At 42.0% G+C, this 19,370-nt stretch overlaps 2 protein-coding genes across 4 annotated transcripts; both read left to right on the forward strand.

The window, feature by feature from the left end:
* Window positions 1-86: 86 nt before the first annotated feature.
* map6b (microtubule-associated protein 6b) lies at window positions 87-7,310 on the forward strand. Of its 3 annotated transcripts, XM_031873628.1 has the most exons (4): window positions 87-1,636; window positions 2,769-2,982; window positions 3,558-3,606; window positions 5,520-5,600. In XM_031873628.1, exons 1-3 carry the CDS (start codon window positions 885-887, stop codon window positions 3,600-3,602), a joined length of 1,011 nt encoding a protein of 336 aa, XP_031729488.1. In that variant the 5' UTR covers window positions 87-884; the 3' UTR covers window positions 3,603-3,606; window positions 5,520-5,600. The 3 variants fall into 3 exon arrangements, with proteins under 3 accessions (XP_031729488.1, XP_031729486.1, XP_031729487.1); XM_031873626.1 differs by lacking the exon at window positions 3,558-3,606 and having other exon boundaries at window positions 5,520-7,310; XM_031873627.1 differs by having other exon boundaries at window positions 3,558-5,610.
* Window positions 7,311-9,268: 1,958 nt separating this feature from the next.
* Window positions 9,269-13,784, forward strand: LOC116397787 (histone H4 transcription factor). Its single transcript, XM_031873590.1, has 10 exons — window positions 9,269-9,342; window positions 9,792-10,000; window positions 10,665-10,891; window positions 10,984-11,101; window positions 11,192-11,344; window positions 11,441-11,515; window positions 11,670-11,790; window positions 11,925-12,063; window positions 12,149-12,273; window positions 12,415-13,784. Exons 2-10 carry the CDS (start codon window positions 9,850-9,852, stop codon window positions 12,845-12,847), a joined length of 1,542 nt encoding a protein of 513 aa, XP_031729450.1. The 5' UTR covers window positions 9,269-9,342; window positions 9,792-9,849; the 3' UTR covers window positions 12,848-13,784.
* The last annotated feature ends 5,586 nt before the right edge of the window (window positions 13,785-19,370 follow it).

Here is a 19,370-nt window from a genome sequence, read left to right on the forward strand (position 1 = left end):
CTTTTAATCCACAAGTCGCTTTGTTGGTAGACAGCACATCTATGCCTTTCCACTGACTATGAGGCAGGAAGAGCACAAGAGGGAGCAGTTACACCAACATCAGCATGCTCAATTGGAAGACTCTCTTTTTACACAAAGTAGTCATTTACATTTTTTACATAACTTCCACAATGTGTTTTCTGTTTGGTTCAATAAAAAATAATGCCTAGAAAGCAAAATGAAGGCACTTTGAGTGAGCTTTATGTAAATGTTTCCTCTTTCCTCAGTTATATGCATACATAATGATTATATCCATCTAGTTACTGCCTGAAGCATCAAGGCAAAGGCCCTAGAGTTTGATATTTTATAAAGTAAACCTTTATTTTTTTTATAGTAATCGGCCATTTCCTCGAGGTGGAACAACATGCTGCTGGTACATCCTCTGTTGTTTCAAGTTGGCATTTCCTGACATGGCAGCCCATGTGGTTAAACGTGTCTCCTCCCTCTCCGCTGGCCAGACGGTGACGAGCTCAGGTGATAGTTCACCGTGCAAACTCAGACCCCGGGCATCTCGGAAGCATCACACAAATGTGGGTGGGGTCGCTTTGATGCGCAACCAGACAGCAACGTGCAAAACACTCCAAAGTCCATTTAAACTTCGGTAAGAACAGCTCGGCTGCAGGAGGAGAGCGAAGGGTGAAGATCGGTAAGAGCATATTTATATAAAGCTATAAGGAGGGATCACCCTGACTGGACAAACTGAGTATACAGGGGGAGTGACCGAGCATTTGCAAGTCTTCGAGACGTGAGTATAGGACTTTTGTTTACACGTTTATCGCCCATCTAGAGCTTTTTTTTCTGCGCATCTTTTTCTCGGCAGCCTCGTAGTTTTTATCATCATCATCATGGCATGGCCGTGCATCACGCGTGCTTGCTGCATCAACCGCTTTTGGACGGAGCTGGACAAAGCGGACATGGCGGTGCCTTTGGTTTTCACCAAATATTCGGATGTGGCCGGCGTGCAGCGTCTTGCCCATCACCCGCAGCCGAGACAGAAGAAGGCCGGAGGCATTGCCATAGAAACCCAGCCCCATCCCGACGAGCATGAGCCCGGGAAGGCACCGCCCGCGACGGGTGCCGCAGCGGGCAAAGATGGCTCTGCAGCGTCCGTCATGCGCCAAGACTACAAGGCGTGGAATGTGCGCCCCGAGCCCTGCTGCAAGCCCAGGGATGAGTTCCAACGCTCGGAGGCCCCGTTCAATACCAAAACTCAGTACCAGAAGGATTACAAGCCCTGGCCTATACCGAAGAAGCACGACCACCCTTGGATACCCAAACCCAGCCCCGCCGCCGCGCCCGCCGCGACCTCCGGTGGGCCGGAGCGGAGCGCAGGGAGCGCTAAACTGGATCATGCGGCCGCCGAGGCCGAGAGCGGCGTGGAGAAGAGCGAGATCGAGGAGAAAACGCAGGAGAAAGAGCCAAAGGAGCCGGCCAAGAGAAGCGTGAAGAGGGAAAAGTCGGCAGAGAGACAGACGGCTGAGAAGACGGAAGATCAGGTGCCCGCAGACGTGAGCGCCGAGGAGAGGAAAGGCAGAGCAGCTGCAGACGCTCTGAACAGACAGATCAAGCAGGTCATGTCGACTTCTAGCAGCTATAGGTAAGTCTGCGGTGATCGTGTAGTATGAGTGTTTATTCTCAGAGCATTGAAATAAAAGCCTTTGTGCGTCATAAAGAGTTGCAACTGAGACGTTTTCTTTCAGCTTTCAACAGGGCTGCACAGTACACAACATTTCTGACATTATCACAACTACCCCACAGAGGCAGCTGCTGCATGCCCCTCTGCTGTGTCCAGTGATAAAACACTTAGGTTTATTTGGTATTGCATGGTCTCTTGTTACAATCTCCAGCGATTTCCAAAGCAAACTGATACTGCCACAGACAAAGGTTGCCTCATTGATTTGCTCCTGCTCTATCCCCCCTCAGAGTACTACCGAATCAATGCAGTGAGTAGCCCATGAATGAGAAGAGCCAGTAAAAGGGTCTGAATGTAATCATGTGTCTTAACGTGGTTTCTGCAGGCTGCCTCTGAATTGATTTAGTGAAGCATGATGCCTGCGAGCAAACGAGACTCGATGGCTTCAGTCTGCCCCACAGATTTATTGAAGTTAACACACACCAGTGCCTTCAATTTTGTGTTGAGTTTGTTAAAATAAAGTTATTCCAGAGGATTATTTGAAATGAGCTCAAACTGACCAATGTATGTGCCAGTTATTAAAGCAGAGTTACGATGTGAGCAATAAAACTAAACTTAATCTGATTACATGAATGACTGGCTAATAATTGGCAGTTGCATAGAAGAAGAAGAAGAACACAGACGCATAAATCGAACATAAACAAAGAAACGTTAGAGATGACATGAAACCCTTGTTCATCTTTGAACTAGAATTTCTTATGAGTTGATTAAAACCTGTTTCCTGTCTAAAATTAACAATCGTGCATATTTTTCTAATTCTTCAGACAGTGGGATCAGAGCTAGACGCTCAAAACGTCACGAGTGGTAAACAATTAAATGTTCATGTGAGCGTTATCTAGTGTGCAGACATGTTTTTTCTGTCCAGTGCTTATTGTCTGGTTGTACGTGCTTCTTTTGAAAACTTTTCAACAACTGGCCAAAAAGCCCAAAGATATCCGTTAATCTGGAAACTCATTGTCAAATGAATTAATAATAAATAATCATACATTGCGGCCGTAGAAACCTCTCTGCTTGCTTTTTTCCCCACTGTTTGTAGGACTGAGTTCAAGGCATATAAGGATGTGAAACCAGTGAAGGCCATTAAAGCTCCATCTCAGTATAAACCCCCAGTGGAGGAGACCAGTCGGGAAACCAGCTACAGCGCCACATACAAGGGGGAGCAGGTGAAGGCTCAACCCGCTGACAACAAGCTGATCGACCGCAGGAGGATACGCAGCCTGTACAGTCAGCCTGGCAAGGAAGCTGCCAAGGTGAGAGCATGCCCACACACAGATCCACTGATGTTGGTTGTAGGTCTATAAAATACCAGTGCCATTTACTATTCTAAGAGTTTCCTCTAAGAGTACTGAATTGTAGTCATGTCTAAAAATTTGTTAGCCCCGCTATACCAAATGGTTTAGTACTTTGGGATTAGGTTTGACTTTCTTTTGAACATGAGCATCTTACTCACTGGAAACACTGCTACTTAAATGTCACTCTGTGGCCCGATGGCTCTCAGACTTATTATACAAAACAAAACAGCTTCATATTTCAATTTTAAGACATTTTAGTTGACAAAATAAGTCATTTTTATTGTTTTATTACTCCATCATGCATATAAATCAGCCAGTAAAAAGTTTAAATAGCCAGTCTGTGACTTTGGAACAAAACAAACATATGTATTGCATCAGTTTGACATTTAAATAATATCCGGTCTTTGTATTATAGCAGCAAGTGACATAGAGTGGTATCTTGGTGCATGTTATCGACAGTTTAGACGACATTTGGTTAAAAATGTGTCTGTAGTAGTGTGTTCATATGGCCACTCCCTCTCTCATTCTTGTAGGACGTCTCAGAGACTGAGAGCAGCTCTGTTCTAAATCTGCTGTAGTCAGGTGTGTTCACTGTTTCTTCTGGAAGGCATGGAGGCTGACCTCAAATTGATCAGACGCAATTGTACATACTGGACACACATACACGCTCAGTATGCGCCTTGGCCGGTACGAGCCACAGTCACACGTATCACGCAGCTGCCAGACGCAACCCTGCAAAAACTATCGGCCACATCTTCACCGTTTGCCCACCTCTCAGCCCGCACCACCCACCAGCCTTTATGAAAATAAGGAGGTTCATGAAAGGGGGAGGATTCATTGATAAATGGAAGAAACAAAGGAGCTGAGATGATATTTTCCAAGTGACATGAGAATCAAAACAAAAGAGATGTATTGCATCAGTGGAGGCCAATAAGACAAACATCTCATCACATTTAATTAGTATACATTTAAACAGATCTTTGCTCTTTATGGCTCTATTTTGGTGACAGTGTATGGTGCACATTTAATTTGGCAAAATGGTATTTTAGTTTTTACATTTGGAAACTAACACACACAATTGGCTCACCATCAGTTTTACTGCACACAAGAGGGAAGAGAGGCACAGCAGGGTGTGTGACAGTGGCAAGTGGTGTCAAGCATCGGTAACACTTGTTTGCAGATGATGTCATCCTTTTGGCTTTTGCTGTCTGATTGGCATCGTAGCAGTTTGCAGTTCAGTATGATGCAGCCATGAAGATCTAACTTTATTCTTCAAGGTCCACACAGCATCAAGAATGTGTGCTGAAAATGAGTATATGTGTCTAATCTAATTTGGACTGTATTGTTAAAAGCACCATGGTGCAGAGTACACTTTAAGAGTTATTTAGCCATGAAGGACACATTCCCCTACCACACCCGATAACGTACTGTATTCCACTTTCATGTGTCTGTGGCACCTGAGCACCAGATCCTTTTAATTCACAAACAGAGCCCTTCATTAGAGAAAGAAAGCCTTTTACAAACATTTGTCATCTCTTACACGTTTTTTTAAGTTTTATTTATTCAGCAAAAGTTGAGCATGCAACTTTTTTGCTGTCCACCAACTCATGAATACAAATTGATCTGGGAGCTTATCCATGAGTCTTTTATTCAGCAAGAGCAGAGAGAAGCTAAGTAAGTGCCTTGCTCAATTTTCCCAGTTGGTATGGGAATTGGAACCAGCGATCCTCTAGTCACACGCCTGCTTCTCAAACGTCAGGGTTTTGCCACCACTATGAATGGTTGAATGTTAACATAATATCCTTTCTTTAAGGTGTAAAACTAACATCATATGCTAATACAAGCCATTAACATTGTATGTTATGGTTGCTTTAAAACTTAAATGGAAAACTGCACGAACTACTGTTTTATAAAAGGAAAGGCACAAAATACACCTTTTGTGCTGCGTTTCTTTTTTCCTTTATCCTCATTGCACTAGCCACATAATGCAAACATCACCTCTACCATCTGGTGTCATTTGCCTGTCTTTTATATTAAGTAACGGGGTAAAGAAGGTACGTATTGCATGCTAAAATATGACTTTGACATCAATTAGATTCTCCATTATTCAAGCAATCGTTTTAAGGAATAGTTTTGACATTTTGGGAAATGCGCTTATTTGCTTTCTAACCAGGAGTTAGATGAGAAGATCGATGCTGCTCTCTTCTACCCGTCTTGCTGTCATGGAAAGACTCCAAGACGTCATTGCCCGAAGAAATAGTCCAGCCCATATCCTTTGGATTTTTTTTTGCCAAGCTAAGTTATTGGCTGCTGGCTGTAGCTTCTAATTTAATGGACAGACATGAGAAAAACATAGATTTTTCTCATCTAACTCTTGGCAAGAGAGCGATTAAGTGAATTTCCCGAAATATCATACTATTGCCTTAACATCGGTTTAAGTTGAATTGACTGTTTTCGTCTGTACTCTCAGGATTTTCACCTCTCTTCTGTTTCAGGTGGATAAACCAGTGTCTCGCACCAAACCAAAAAAGACACCAACAACAACAACAGGGAAAATGGTGAAAAAATCAAAAGAGAAGCAGCTTGCTAGTTCCCAGTCAGCCAAGAAGAAGCCGTCTTTGGTCGCCCCAGAGGCCAACCCAGATGGAGCTGTCACAAAGAAGAGCAAAGAGATCAGCAATAGACTGGCTGAAGCGAAGCAGTAAAAGCAGTTCATCTCCACACTTTTATCTGTGTGATCAAAGGCGACTTGACGAATTAGGCAAATTTCTTGCATTTGGTTTATTCCCTACCTGTTGTTTTTGTTGTCCTGTCATACATTGTTCACCTTCGAATGGGCACTGGTGTTAAGCTTTTAGAATAATGCAAATAATTTCACTTTAAAATGTGTGTGTGTGAGCGTGCGTGTGTGTGTAACTGTGTGAAGGTGTGTGATTCCTTGTTTTTTGCTGCACAGAACCGCTTTATATTGTTGAGCACATCATTTGCACATTATTTATATGAGTTCTGTTTGACATTGAACGATAAAAAAGAGCCATCAGTACACGTGTACGTGTGTATGAAAGGACATTTTTACCTTTCTCTGACTGACAATTGAGATAAATATAATGATTGTATAAAATGTCAAAGGGATGCTTTTTTTCTCTCAGACTGTATCACATACAAGGTTTTGTGAAAGTACGAAATCTGTTTTATAGTTGCGTTTCCTAGTTACCGTGCCTCCGCTGTACGGTCCTGGTTTTCATTTCGTTGTTCTGGACGATATCTGGTTTTATCAGTTTGGTTGCTAAGAAACCAAATGAACTGTAATAGAATTGCTACAGCTTGCATGCAGGACCCCGTTTTTTGGTTGAGTAGCAACATTTTAGCAGACTTTATGTCACCGTCACATTTTAGCTTGTAAATTGAGCCTTTAAAGATAAGTATATAGGGGCAAGACCTTTTCAAATATAATGCATGTGTTGTAATAGATCCTGGCCACTCCATAGAAACAAAAGTGCATCCACCAAGTAAAATCATAGTCTAGTGGCTGTTAAAGCTATAAACTAAACACACCAGCAAAATGGTCTCACCCACAAACATGTTTCTTGCAATCTAAATGAAGATCCACTCCTTCGATTTAATGGGCATACTGGAGTTTTTATTGATGACTTAGTATTTTGTGACGTTGTACTCTATCCTCTCCTTTGAGCTGTGACGCTGTAATTGTGCTAAATAAGAAACTAATTATGCATTATAGGTCTGAAAAGGGAGAACCTATTGTAGTTACTCAACACATTCTGAATGGGCTGATCTCTCCAGGTGTTGAAGGACAGGGAATGGGCCAGGACTTAAGTTCAGCTCTTTGAAATGCTGCTCTGTCAAAATGTGCAAAAAAACTGTTCATTATAAACATGCCATGAAGTGTTTGTACTTAAACCCTTAGCGGCCAACTTGGCTGCAGTGTGTGTGAGCCCATTCGAGCACTACCACAGTGTGTCTGCTTCCAGTTTTGGCTTCAGTGTGTGTGTGTGTGCGAGTGTGAGAGACTTTTCTGTGTATGACTTCTACAGCCTGCTGCCTGCTAGTATCAAGTCTGACCCAACCACTAGACGTGCTGCTGTTCACTCCAACACCCTGGTGCTATATCTTTCATTGTGTATGCTGTCTGGTTTGGGCTTTGTGTGGAGTCAAACCGGAGAGAAATGATGTTGTGACAACGTCATACCGCTGCAAACATGTTGTGATATTGTGCTTGTACTCTCATCTTGCTCTGAATGAACTCTCATTAAAATGATGATACAGAATCCTGTGTTGTGACTCATTGTTTGGCGTTAGTGTTTCTTTAATATATTTAAAAATTTAAAAATAGTATTTTACTTTGATATTTTACTTTGATATGATATAAAATATATTCTTTAAAATAGTGATTTTGAATTGGAGAAAACAAAGTTAAATGACAATATGGGTTTTAACGAATAGTTGTAGTTCATATTTTGTTTGCATTTGCTGCAGCAGCCTTTGAACACTTCAGTAATGAGGAGTAATTCACCATCTTGACATATTCTGTGTATTATATTTTTTCTGAATATTTACAAAAATATCAAGGCATTAATTTAATAGCACAGTAAAATGGAAGGAGATGGTAGTTATATTGCAGAGAATACGAAATGTTCCTAGGCCTGGGTTGTATTTCCACAGCACTCCTAGTAAGCAACGTATGTAAGTAACAGTATGTTTTATTTTTAAAGAGAAGGCGTGTTGTTTCCTGCAAAACTCAGCCAACATTTAAAGTGTTTTTCTGAGATGTAATGGGCACATTGTTTTTTCCATGTTGCTTACAGTTCAGGGATTAAATAATTAGGAGATGCAAAATGGCCGTATCTTAAAGCAAAAGATTCAAAGTTCAAAAAGTAAAATGGGAAAATGATTCGATCATTTTTTCAGTTAATTCACTAGCTGGCTTTAAGATGCTGGTGTTCATTTTCCTGTGAATCAGTCATCCTGACATAAACCTGTATGAATAATTCAGTTGTTATGGGCCCATGAAATATTGAATAACAGATCAGCGATGGCACTAGAGCTGCCTAAGCTTTGTCCCCTCTCTAACAGACTTGTCTGGCTGGTTACAGTCTCACCTACACAGCTTATAATACTGTATTGAGAGGGTAGAATTGAGATTTTATACACTTGCTTCACTAGGTATATGAAATATATACTATATGATTTATTGGTGGCAATTGTTGTCATGTTGAATTTACAGCCATCCAAGTTTGAGAGCCTGCTCCAGTGTTTTGTTTGACACAAATTCTCATGTGAATGAAATGTGCACCACAACATGAAAGGGCATTTTGAACATCTGCACTGTTGATATCACTGCACAATATTGTGTTACTTCATTGGAGTTGTATCGACTTCATCAGGAGACATGCACCCTCATGGAACTATTATATTTCTTGGACAGGCAAGACACGGCATATTTGGGTGCTGATAGTCAGCATATTATGACCTCTAGTGGATAAGAGCCAATGTTGCACAATCGCAAAGCATCACGTTAACAGGATACAAAGTAAGGTGGCTGCTGGCTAAGCGAAGCAACTCAGATTTCCTTCTTGTAAGCAAGCATCCAGTTCATGAAGGTGTCCAAGGTGTCCACAGGCTAGATGGGACATGTGATTATCTCTCTCTCCCTGCTTGGCTCTTATCTCCGTTGATATCATGACATCTGAATACTTGCAAAGAACCTATTAATAAAACATGGCAAATGTGAGAGTGCAACATAGTGGCTATGTTAGGAGTATTAGCTACACATGAAAAAAACAACTGGGATGATGTTGGCTCACAGAATTTCTGTGTGAGTTTATACGTTTTAACATTCAACTAAATGTCCAACAATGTATTAGTGGCAATCGGGGAAAGTTGGATTATGTTTTCCACATGAAAATGAAATAAAACAAAGAGAATGTTACATATCAGAAAACTAGTATTTAATAAATGATTGAATTGAATGATTTAACAACACGCATACAGCAAAGCAAAGGAGGAACAGGCTCTTAATGATGCATTTTAACGTCACTGCACACATTAATATACATGTTCTAATATTTCCCTCAAAAATTGAATCGTTTGGATTTTTCTGTTTTTGAGATCTAGTCAGTCGTTGGATGACTCCACGACAGGAATGGGCAGTATTCTTCTTCGTCTGTTTTCAATAACAGGCGAAGAAGACCAACTTCCGTTTTGAGGCTCGCACTGACCGGAAATAAACAAAACCAGACAAGCTCAGAGGAGGGAAGGAGAAAGATAACAGAGCTGCTGAAGCTACTGACACTAATACTCGTAAGAAGCATTTACACAACTCCGTGTATCGCAAGTGTCGGAAACATCTGTGTGTGTTTACAACTTCCACATTTAGATGTCAAGTTATTTTTCACGTTAAAAGATTAAAACGTGAAAAACGTTAGCTAGCAGTTGATGAATAGTCCGAGAAAGTAGTGTTCAAACTGTCAGCGCTAGCTAGACTGTCAGCCCAAATACTAACTCTTACTTATATGAACACAACATACTAAGATAGAAATAAGATGTTAGCTAGGTACTTGTTTCGTTTACGAGCACAGTTGGGAATAAAACGATTGCTTGTGTGTTTTGGTTAACATAATCATCGTCCAGAAATATCACGTCTCAGCTAACTCCAGCTAACGTCGGCTAATACATTTTACAGTTTCACAGTCAGTTAGCATGTTTTTAATATTCCAGCTTAAAATGTCAGTTCTGTGTTTTCTGTTCAGGTGGTCCGTTATTCGGTGGTTGTGTGCAGCAGCAGCTGAGCACACAGTGATCACCATCATGATGACAACCAAGAGACTAGACAATTTTGAGGTGGTGTGTGAGTGGGCTTCATGCAACTTCAAGGGCCGCACCATGGAGGAGCTGAGCGATCATATGTCTTTGCATTTGAAGGACTACCTGGGAGACAATGATACCTTAGAGGAGCTGGGTGAGTGAGGAGGAAGCTGTGTCACCTGTAAGGTGGAGAGATATTACCTGAAATCAATATGACTAAGTCAGTCATTCTAACCCTCATGTAGTCAGGACATCTAATTGAGATCAAGATCTGTTTTGGTAGCAAAATATAATAGATAAGTGACGTTACACTGAAGAAACAAACAGATTCCATGGTTTCCTCTGGAAGCAACAGATATGTTCTGCCCACACAACTGCCTTTGCATCTGTTAAAATGTTGTATTTGTACCCAAATCTTCCTCATCTGCACCCGGGCCCACAGCAGTTTCTCCAACGTTTGTGTGAATTTCTCTGTTGGCGTTAGATGGAACTCTCACTGTTGTTGCTAGATGGAAAAATTCGGACTCAATTTCTCTGTTATGATTGAAGCAACGCAAAGGACATGAGTGCACACTGATTGGCAGTGACTCATCGTTAATTTAGGTGACATGTTGTTTGACTTTCAGGTGCATTAGACAACAGCTAGTCTGAAGGAATTTACTGAGCATACTGACTCCACTTATATTAGGTCAGTTAAGATATTCAGTTTAAATCTTCTGTTGTTTGCTCAGCCTTACAGTCAAATAAACTCCCTGTGCATTCTGTGTAAACTCTCCTTTCTTCAGTGCAGTAATTACTCGTCCCCTCTCTTTGTGTAGATGAGTACGCTTGTCTCTGGAATGGATGTGTATTTCTGTCCATGGGTAGCCCTGCGGAGCTGGAGGTCCATGCGTACTTCCACAACTACCACGGTAAGCTCAAGTTTGTCGGGTCACAGCTGCTCAAGTCCCGTCCTGATCTGCCCAGCTGCAACCAAGGCCTGCACAGCAACAACCTGGTTCCTGAAGGATCAGATGGATACGTTTGCCAGTGGGAGCACTGTGATGTAGGTATTTTTTTTAGATAAACTTATTCATCAGTCATCAAATGACTGATAGCACCCTTATTACAGAATTTATATTTTTTGTCTTCATGTAGAGTACATTTAACAATCCTGAGTGGTTCTACCGACATGTGGACAATCATGTTGAAAGTGCTGAGCCGCAATCTCTCCCGCAACAGCTGCAGCTGCAGGCTCTCTTCTGCCACTGGACAGGTACGGCTGAGTGAGAGGAGGGCAAACAGATGTTCCTGGGATGTCTAACTTTATGTCTAACCTCATCTATACGTCATGTTTCTATTACAGGCTGCGATGCTTTCTTTAAAATCAAGTACCGTTTAAGAGAACACATGCGGAGCCACACTCAGGAGAGACTTGTAGCCTGTCCTACGTGTGGCAGCATGTTCTCCAGCAACACAAAGTTGTTCGACCATCTACACAGACAGGCCGAGCCAGTAGGTGAGAAGGACTCTTCGTTTTTCTCGGATGCTGATGGTGCTAAATGTGTCGGCTCGAATGCTGACTTCTGTACATTTACTTTTCTCCTTCGAGCAGAGTCGCTGGTGTGTGAACATTGTGGCAAAGCTTTTTCCAGCGAGAGGCTTTTGAGGGATCATGTTCGTCAGCACGGTAACAATCTCCTACCATTCTAAACTTAAATTGTTGTTTCATTGTTTCCATTTTCAGGAATGCTTCGGTCAGATCTAAGTGGGGGCTGGTTAGTTGACAGTGTAATGATGAGCCAATTTTTATGTTTAATTATTACTTTTTCTTTTGCTCTCAGTGAATCAGGTGAAGTGTCCCTTCTGTGACATGACCTGCACCACTTTGGCAGCTTTGAAGATCCACATCAGGTTCCGCCACTGTGATGAGCGGCCCTTCCCATGTGACTTCTGCGACAAGAGGTAGAACCTTCCAAACAGCTGATTAGGTCCAGTTGTACAGCTGTTCTTTTGCAAAATCAGGGCTTGGGAATAGTTTGTCAGACGTTGAGAACAACCACCTCTAAATTATGATGATTTATTTGATCTTTTTACAGATTTAAGAACCAGCCTGATCTACAAAAGCACACTGAGGTTCACAACGAGGGCGCTGTGTATCACTGCACAGTGGAAGGCTGCGACTATTCCTGTCACACATTCCAAACCATGAGCCACCACTACAAGAGGGTGCACGAGGTTCGTCACATCGTCAACCTGCTGTAATCTCGGAGACGGTTACAATGCTTTGTGGTTAACATCGTCACATAATATTTACCAACAGGTCGGGGGGATGTCCAAATATAAATGCCATATCTGTGATAAGGTCTTCTCGTGGTGTTACACTCTCACGCTTCACCTTCGCAAGAAGCATGAGCTGAAATGGCCCTCTGGACATTCCCGCTTCAGGTAATCCACCACAGCCGATCACCTCTGAAACAACCACTCATTGCATCAAATGTTATTCAAGTAATCACGAGTAAAGACTGGAATAAGAAATAAGAATAAGAAATGTTTAATATGTGGTTGTTCCATGTGCCGTCTTCACAGATACAGAAAGGACGTAGACGGCTTTCTAAAAGTCAACATGGTGCGGTTTGAGACCGTGGAAGTGACGAAGGAGATCATGAAGAACATGGCCAAAAAGCCGCAGAGCCTCCGGAAAAGTCAGAGAACCAGCATCCGGAACAAGAGGGCCGCGGTGACGCCAGAGAGCGGCCGAAGCTCCCCTGCGGGATCCTCCTCGCCCTCCTCCAGCTCCTCCTCCTCGTACTCCTCGGAGCTCTCCGGAGGCGAGGACGCTTCGTCTCAGCCCAGCCCCAGAGGCAGTGACTCTCCCGTCTACTGTGTCATGAACACCATCCCCCACATTGAGGAGGAGCCTGGAGGCTTATCTCAGGAGGACTGCGATGGTAGTGGGACATCTGGAGCGGTCCAGGCCCTGACGGAGGTGGCGAGGGGCCTGGGCATGGACGTAGTGTGACTCCTGCCCTGCATCACGCATCCATCATAGCCACTCTCGTAGCTGTTATGCAATGACATTTGCCTCTTGTAGTTTACTGTGCTGTGAAGCTGCCAGTGGGGACTAGAACTTCTTCTTTTTTAAAGCTTTTTTATGGTCTCCAGTGTTTTCAGAGTGGTGTGACATTGAAATGCTGATGTTTGCACTGGTTTTGGAGACCTATACTTTTAACATAGCAGCTCTTATTAACTCTAATGCCTCAGCTTGGCTTTGTGACGTCTCCCGTCTATGGGATTGCCTGTTAATCCCGTTAATGTTTCTGATGGAGTTTACATGAATAAGATGACTTATAAGCACTACAAAGCTTCGCAATGTTGTTCTTTACAACCCACGTCCCATTGTTTATTTTATTTTATATTTCCAGAAGAATTCAGAAGACATCATTTTGTTTAAAGTAGTCTTGGAATATCGCTTAATTTTATTGTTACAAACTTTAAATACAATTTAGATAGACAAGTAAGCTTTTATTTTGGTAATGTATATTGGACTGTTGATCCACCACTGTGGTTCAAAGCGTGGGCTCACAGAGACACCGGGTTGGCTGCAGACTCCATCAACTCTTAACCAGCTGCAGCAAATGTTGAGTTTGCAGATTTACAAATAGGTTTTCTTCTTCTTCCAGACATGAACATTGTTATCAGCAAGCATGTGTGTTTTTAATATATTTATTTTTAAATGTAAAATATCAAGACAACCGTGTTTTATGAAGAATCATTTTGTCTAATTAAAGCTGTACCACTCCATCAATTATATTCTCTTAATACTTAGTTCAGTGCGGAGCGCCGTTGTATTCATGCACAGAGCAGAATGAGCAGCGAGCTTAACAGACGTGCTCTAAATGAGGGAGTAGCTGCTCCTCTGTTCCTTCAGACAGACGCTGGAGACTCAGGGCTCCAGGTAGGATGTTGCCAGATAGCCAGCACGGTGGAGGTGACAGTTCTCGTGCCTTGAGTGTAGAAACTCCCTTCCTCTAAGGTACACTGTCTCCTGCTGCCTCAATGCAAGAGGGAAATAAAGAGGTGGCGTAAGGAAACCATGAAAAGCCTCTTTTTGCCTCATTGCTGCAAGAGGCGTCCTGATTGCTTTGCAGGTATTCAATGAATAGTCTTTCAGGACGATTTGTCTGGAGTGGAGATCCATTCTCTTGTGAGCGTCCCATATTGGCTCCCATGAAGCACTTCGATAGGGATTCAGTTCAGCGCCTGGATAAGGCACGAGTCCCCCAGGAGTTCTGATCATTTTACATCTACTGCTGTTAGGGTACATGGCCGACAAATCTCTTCTGTTCGTATCTTGCACTGGCATGCTGTGTGAAGATGGACGTGTGTGAGCTGTACCGAACGGAGACGGTTCAGTGTACAAAGTAGTCGAGGAATCAAACTGCTCATCTACAATTTCATGCTTCACCATCTTCACTTTAATGGATCTGTCGCACTCGCGCTTCCTTTTCCTGTCAAGTGAGACGCCGTGTCTGCCGTCAAGTTCAGGAGTCGTCGTTGGATCCAGAGAGTGATCTCTGAGAGGTAAATCCTTAGTTGTTTCGACTTGTTGGCCCCCATGTTTCTCCTTTTCCTCAAGCTTCTCCTTCCAGCGCAGGTTCGGGGGCTGTTTCTCCCTCCTGGTCAGATGGCTGTGGACAGACGCAGGTGGAGATGTGTGAAGGTCAGAGGGATAACTGCTGTTGACGTGGCTTAAATGTTCGGCTGTTTGTCCTGTTTCTCTCCTGTCAGCAGTATTTACATATGCAGAGTGTCCACATGGAGAGTCTAAAAAGAAAGAAGAGAGAAGCAGGTCAGCTTTGATCATTTGGCACATATACTGTTGCTGAAGGTGTTTCCTCCATCGCTGGCTCTAAACACACCGATATGTGGGTGTATGCAGGAGGGCCTGTCTGATTCCTTGTGTTGCACCGTGCCAGGTACACTGGTTGCAAGGTACTCCGGTGTCAGTTCTCGATGGAGACTGTTGGGTTTTTGCTGCATCTTCTGTGAAAAAGAGTTTGTAAAGCGCAACACAAGTTGCGGAATGAGATAGAAAAGTATTCAAGTGTCAATGACAACATGTCCTAACTAAAAGATGCCGGAGTATTCTGAACTTCTGAACAGTTTTTCTTTATTTTTAGCTAATTGAAACTGATTTTGTTAATGTTTTCTGTCAACTAACTTATGTCCAAACATGAAGAATACTATAATGATTTTAAAAAAAATGTAATCCGGTTTAACGGACACAAAATGCCTTAAATGTAAGTACTCAGACTTCATTATTTTTATGTAACTAGAATGTGGATGCATTTAGTTATTACTTTGAGTTGTTCGTTGTAATATATCTTCCATGCAATGCAGACATGCAGTGCACCCCATCTCCCTCGTTTCTGAAAAAATAGTGAAAACATTTTTGCAACAAACAGTTGACTGTCACTAAATATCATAATTGATGTTTGATTTTTAAAAACTAAGCAGAAGTGAGACTGTAGTTTTCATCTTTAGCTGTATTGACAGTTTTGATTGGTGCGTGTTGGACTCACTGTAGACCTGAAGGGCTTCTGTGTTGCTCTGTGAAAGGCAGTGACAGGAGCAAAAGAGGGCCTCGCTGCTGCTCTGGGAAGGTGCGTGTTGAACTGTAGCAAGAGGTGAAAGAGAACAGCTTGACATCATTCTTGGTGGCGGAAAGGTAAAAATGGCAGAATTTACATTCAGTACAAGCAGTGGCTTCAGGTGGGAATTGGTAAAGTTGTGATTAAAATCAAATAGATGTTAACAAACACAGTATAGTGATGCATCTGCTTACGTTACTGTCCTGAGCTGCCATTGAAGCAGGTAGGATGGTCAAGGATTGGTCGAGGATGGGAATGAAGGCATGCGGGTGAGCGTGCTGATGCATGTGAAGCTGTTGATGGACCAGGCCGTGCACGTACAAAGTGGACTGCTGAGACAGGAGAAAGTGGTGCTGTCAGTTCCTGAGCAGGAAGGATGATAAACTCTAGGCCAGAGATTTTCAAAGTCTGGGACACAACTTGAGCCCCGCTTAGCCTATATGTGTTTACATTCGGGCAAATTGGCATTGAATAAAATTTCAAGTATGCCCGAATGACCTATTAGCAGCTCATGTTTGCACTGTTCCCATGAACGTACAGACAACTATCACTGGATTACTTTGATCTCGATGAAAACCTAAAGACGTGATGATTCTCCGGCAACTTTTGGAGTCATAAGGAGCTTTCTGTTCCTGTGATTTGTAAGCGGATTTGTGGATGTTTGTTGTGAGTCACACTGAATCGAAAAAATAGCTACATAGTGTATCACATCTGTGTGTTCACAGAGTTGTGCATCCGAGGAGTGTCATCTTTGACACAGCTTGTGGCCAAATCAGCCGGACAGACTAACAGTATGTTACACAGCCGCGCACCTCGCAGCCGCCTTTGCAATTTAAAAACCTCTGCTCTAAAGGAAATAATCAACGTTTTGGCGAACATTTAGTTTTAACAAAGACTTGCTGTAACTTAAACAAAATAGTATAAAAAGGTGATGTTTTCATGTAACTGACGTGTAGCTGGTCATACCTGACTGTGGGGTGTTTACGTGGGAGCTTATGGAACTGGAACCGGTTGGTTTGCTCATGGGATGAATGAAGTAACGTGTGACTCAGTTCACGGGAAAGGTCGAGCTTTTCTTGTTCAGGAAGAAGTCAAGAGAGCAGCCGAACCCCAGCAGGTTCAGACCGCTCTTGCTTTCTTCTCTTTCCTGATTCGGGATCACCTTCATAGGCAAGATACAAACAATCAATTAACATTAGTAGAATTATAAACAGAATCATTTCTGCAGCTTAATACCAGTACATAAACATTTTAAAAATACAAATTGTAAAACATTTAATACACTTTTCTTGCAATTTGCTTTGCACAATGACGGTATCTTGTTAGATTGCATTAAAGACAGTAATCCAATTGAGCAACCCATGTGCCTATCCATTTAATGAATTTAAGATCCATGCGTTCCAAGGACGCGTTATTAGTAATGCTGTCAGTGAGCACTGTGATATGCTGTATATTTGTGTTTCATATGAGCTAGAGAAGAGGCTACGATATGAATTTACTGTGTTGTGTATTGCCCTAGCTCCAACACTCCTAATCCAATAGCCTGATCCCTCCTTTCTCATAAAGACAAGATTAGCTGGAGGTTACACATCCTATGTTCTTTCAATTTCATCCATGTCAGCATGCCATAGAAATCTCTTAATCTCATAATGGAGCTCTTTGTTAGGAGCGCAAACAGAGTGAATGAGGCATCAGAGGCAGCTCGCTGTGTCATCTGAGCGTACTTGCCTCCAACACAAAAGAATCTTAATACGCTTGAACTTCCTGAGATATACTGAGGCCTTTTTCCATTCTCAATAGTTTTCGGGTATCAGATGTTCACAGAATAATTCATATTCAACACACTACTGATCTAAATACTTTCTAAATAAGCTAAAGCTTCGGCATTTAATTCATTAGAAAATGAACCTGCAACAATTCTTTAGTAACATCAGTAACACTGGATCCAGCTTCTCAAAGGTGAATATTTTCTATTTTTCTTTCTCTTTTATAAATCTGAAACTAAATATCTTTGGGTATCAGACTGCTGGTTTGACAGAACGATATAAATATAAAAACTTCACCTGTATGGAATGGTGAAGTTCCACCACTTCATGCTCTGGAAATGTGTGTTTTTAGTATTTTCTTACACCTTATAAAGCAAGTGGCTTGATAGATAATTTGGTAGATAAATGATTAAATAATTGTCGCTTGCAGCCCTAAAAAAACAACAAAAAATCATGAATTGATAAATTGTTCCACATTGAACATAATATCAGAGGGACACAGGTATATCAGATGTCCTTCTTGCTTGACAGACAAAGCAAAGTTACAAAGACTAAAACACCTTGTAATCACACAGGATATGTTGGACAGTAATATGCAGGGATCATTTTAAACAAAACATTTGAACCGTCATAGTTTGCATCAGCATTCTTGAAATATGTTTCTTACCTTTGTGATGAAGCGAGGTGAATATAAAATCTCAACTTGCTGGTGTTTGAGGGTTATTATCCAGTGAATAACAACCAGCCGCTCCAGCCTGTTTATCAGCCAAAACACAAGTGAAGAGATAAAGACTTTGTATACGTCCGGTCCTATATCTACATATCAGCCACATTAACAGGACAATGAATCCTGTTTGTTGTTCTTTTGCAGACCCTGAACTTCTCTTCAGCTGGGACCACAGGTAGCTGTGAGCCGGTGTCAGCTGTCGGCTGGCCCCTTGGTCAATCTCTCGGTGTTACTTAACGACACCAGGAAACACCATTAACTACTCCTAATGGCTTTTACTAATCGCATCAGCCCCCTTAACCCTTCTGATTCAGTTTGGGACTTGAGAGTTTTCAAGCGGAGATGCTTTAGACACAATCTGACATACAGTAGAAATAAATAGATGAGCAGACCCCCACGTCCCTAAATAGTGTGTGTGGCAATGCTATGCCCATATATCTAGATACTGTATGTACTGCATTGCATCGTGAGGCATAATAGTGTCTATCAAAAGGATACTTAATCTCCTCACCTTTTCAGCATCAAAACCTGGTTCAAACTCAAATGTAGTATGTAACTGGGACACAGCTGATTTTTTGTTGTGCATAAATATAATGGCAAAACAGTTCAATTGAATTGAACTGTCATTGCTTACTCAATGCACACAACCTTGTTATAAACTACAGAACAGTTAGTTATTCCTTTAACATTTGACTTTTCTACTACTAAAATCAGTTTTCAAAACATATCAACTCCCAATATAGCTGCACAACAGATTCTTCGAATTCGGCAACTGGCTCAAGCTTGTCCCGAATCAACCCAGACAAATAGGGCTGCCCTTCAATTGGATCCCATTAGGCAGAACATAAGACAGTGATTGGATGAGGCTTTGAGCAGACATGTTCTCCTTGATTAGCTAATTCCATTCTCACTAACCATCTAAATCATGTTAGTATTGGACAGGGTTAAAGCTGCTGCTCCGTCGAGGGACAGTGTTCACCTCTCCACAGTCTATTACCCTTTATAACCCGCAATTCACATGTGTGCCAAGGCCTGTTCGATGACTTAAAGCAGCGTCTTCAACGAGGAGTTACAGTGGTAGTCACTGTGTAGACTCAATGTACAGCTGGTAAAATGTTGTTCTAGTATCTTAAATTCCTAATTCAACAAATTTGCAAACGACCAATGATTGCTGATAAATCAGTCGTCCCGTTATTATCATTCTAAATGAGCTTATTGCAAATAAGTGTCAGTGGACTTACAAGTACGGAAATGCCAAAGATACATTTGAGGATTTTCCTGGTCATCCCTCACTTCCTTTTCCCAGATTCAGAGAGGGAAGCTGTTGAGTTTATAGTGGCACAGATTAATCTATCAAACCTCACATGTCAATATTTCTGCTACAAAAGGTACTACATG

The sequence above is a fragment of the Anarrhichthys ocellatus genome, unplaced genomic scaffold, assembly GCF_004355925.1.
Source record: "Anarrhichthys ocellatus isolate YVR2014 unplaced genomic scaffold, GSC_Weel_1.0 scaffold72, whole genome shotgun sequence".
NCBI lineage: Eukaryota > Metazoa > Chordata > Actinopteri > Perciformes > Anarhichadidae > Anarrhichthys > Anarrhichthys ocellatus.

Excerpts from the sequence above, each read along its gene's own strand:
- LOC116397787 (XM_031873590.1), top strand. The coding sequence starts at position 9,850 with ATGATGACAACCAAGAGACTAGACAATTTTGAGGTGGTGTGTGAGTGG. Across the intron at positions 10,001-10,664 it reads TGATACCTTAGAGGAGCTGG|ATGAGTACGCTTGTCTCTGG; the intron begins GTGAGTGAGGAG and ends CTCTTTGTGTAG. Across the intron at positions 11,516-11,669 it reads GGATCATGTTCGTCAGCACG|TGAATCAGGTGAAGTGTCCC; the intron begins GTAACAATCTCC and ends TTTTGCTCTCAG.
- map6b (XM_031873626.1), top strand. The coding sequence starts at position 885 with ATGGCATGGCCGTGCATCACGCGTGCTTGCTGCATCAACCGCTTTTGG. Across the intron at positions 1,637-2,768 it reads TCGACTTCTAGCAGCTATAG|GACTGAGTTCAAGGCATATA; the intron begins GTAAGTCTGCGG and ends CACTGTTTGTAG. Across the intron at positions 2,983-5,519 it reads CTGGCAAGGAAGCTGCCAAG|GTGGATAAACCAGTGTCTCG; the intron begins GTGAGAGCATGC and ends CTTCTGTTTCAG.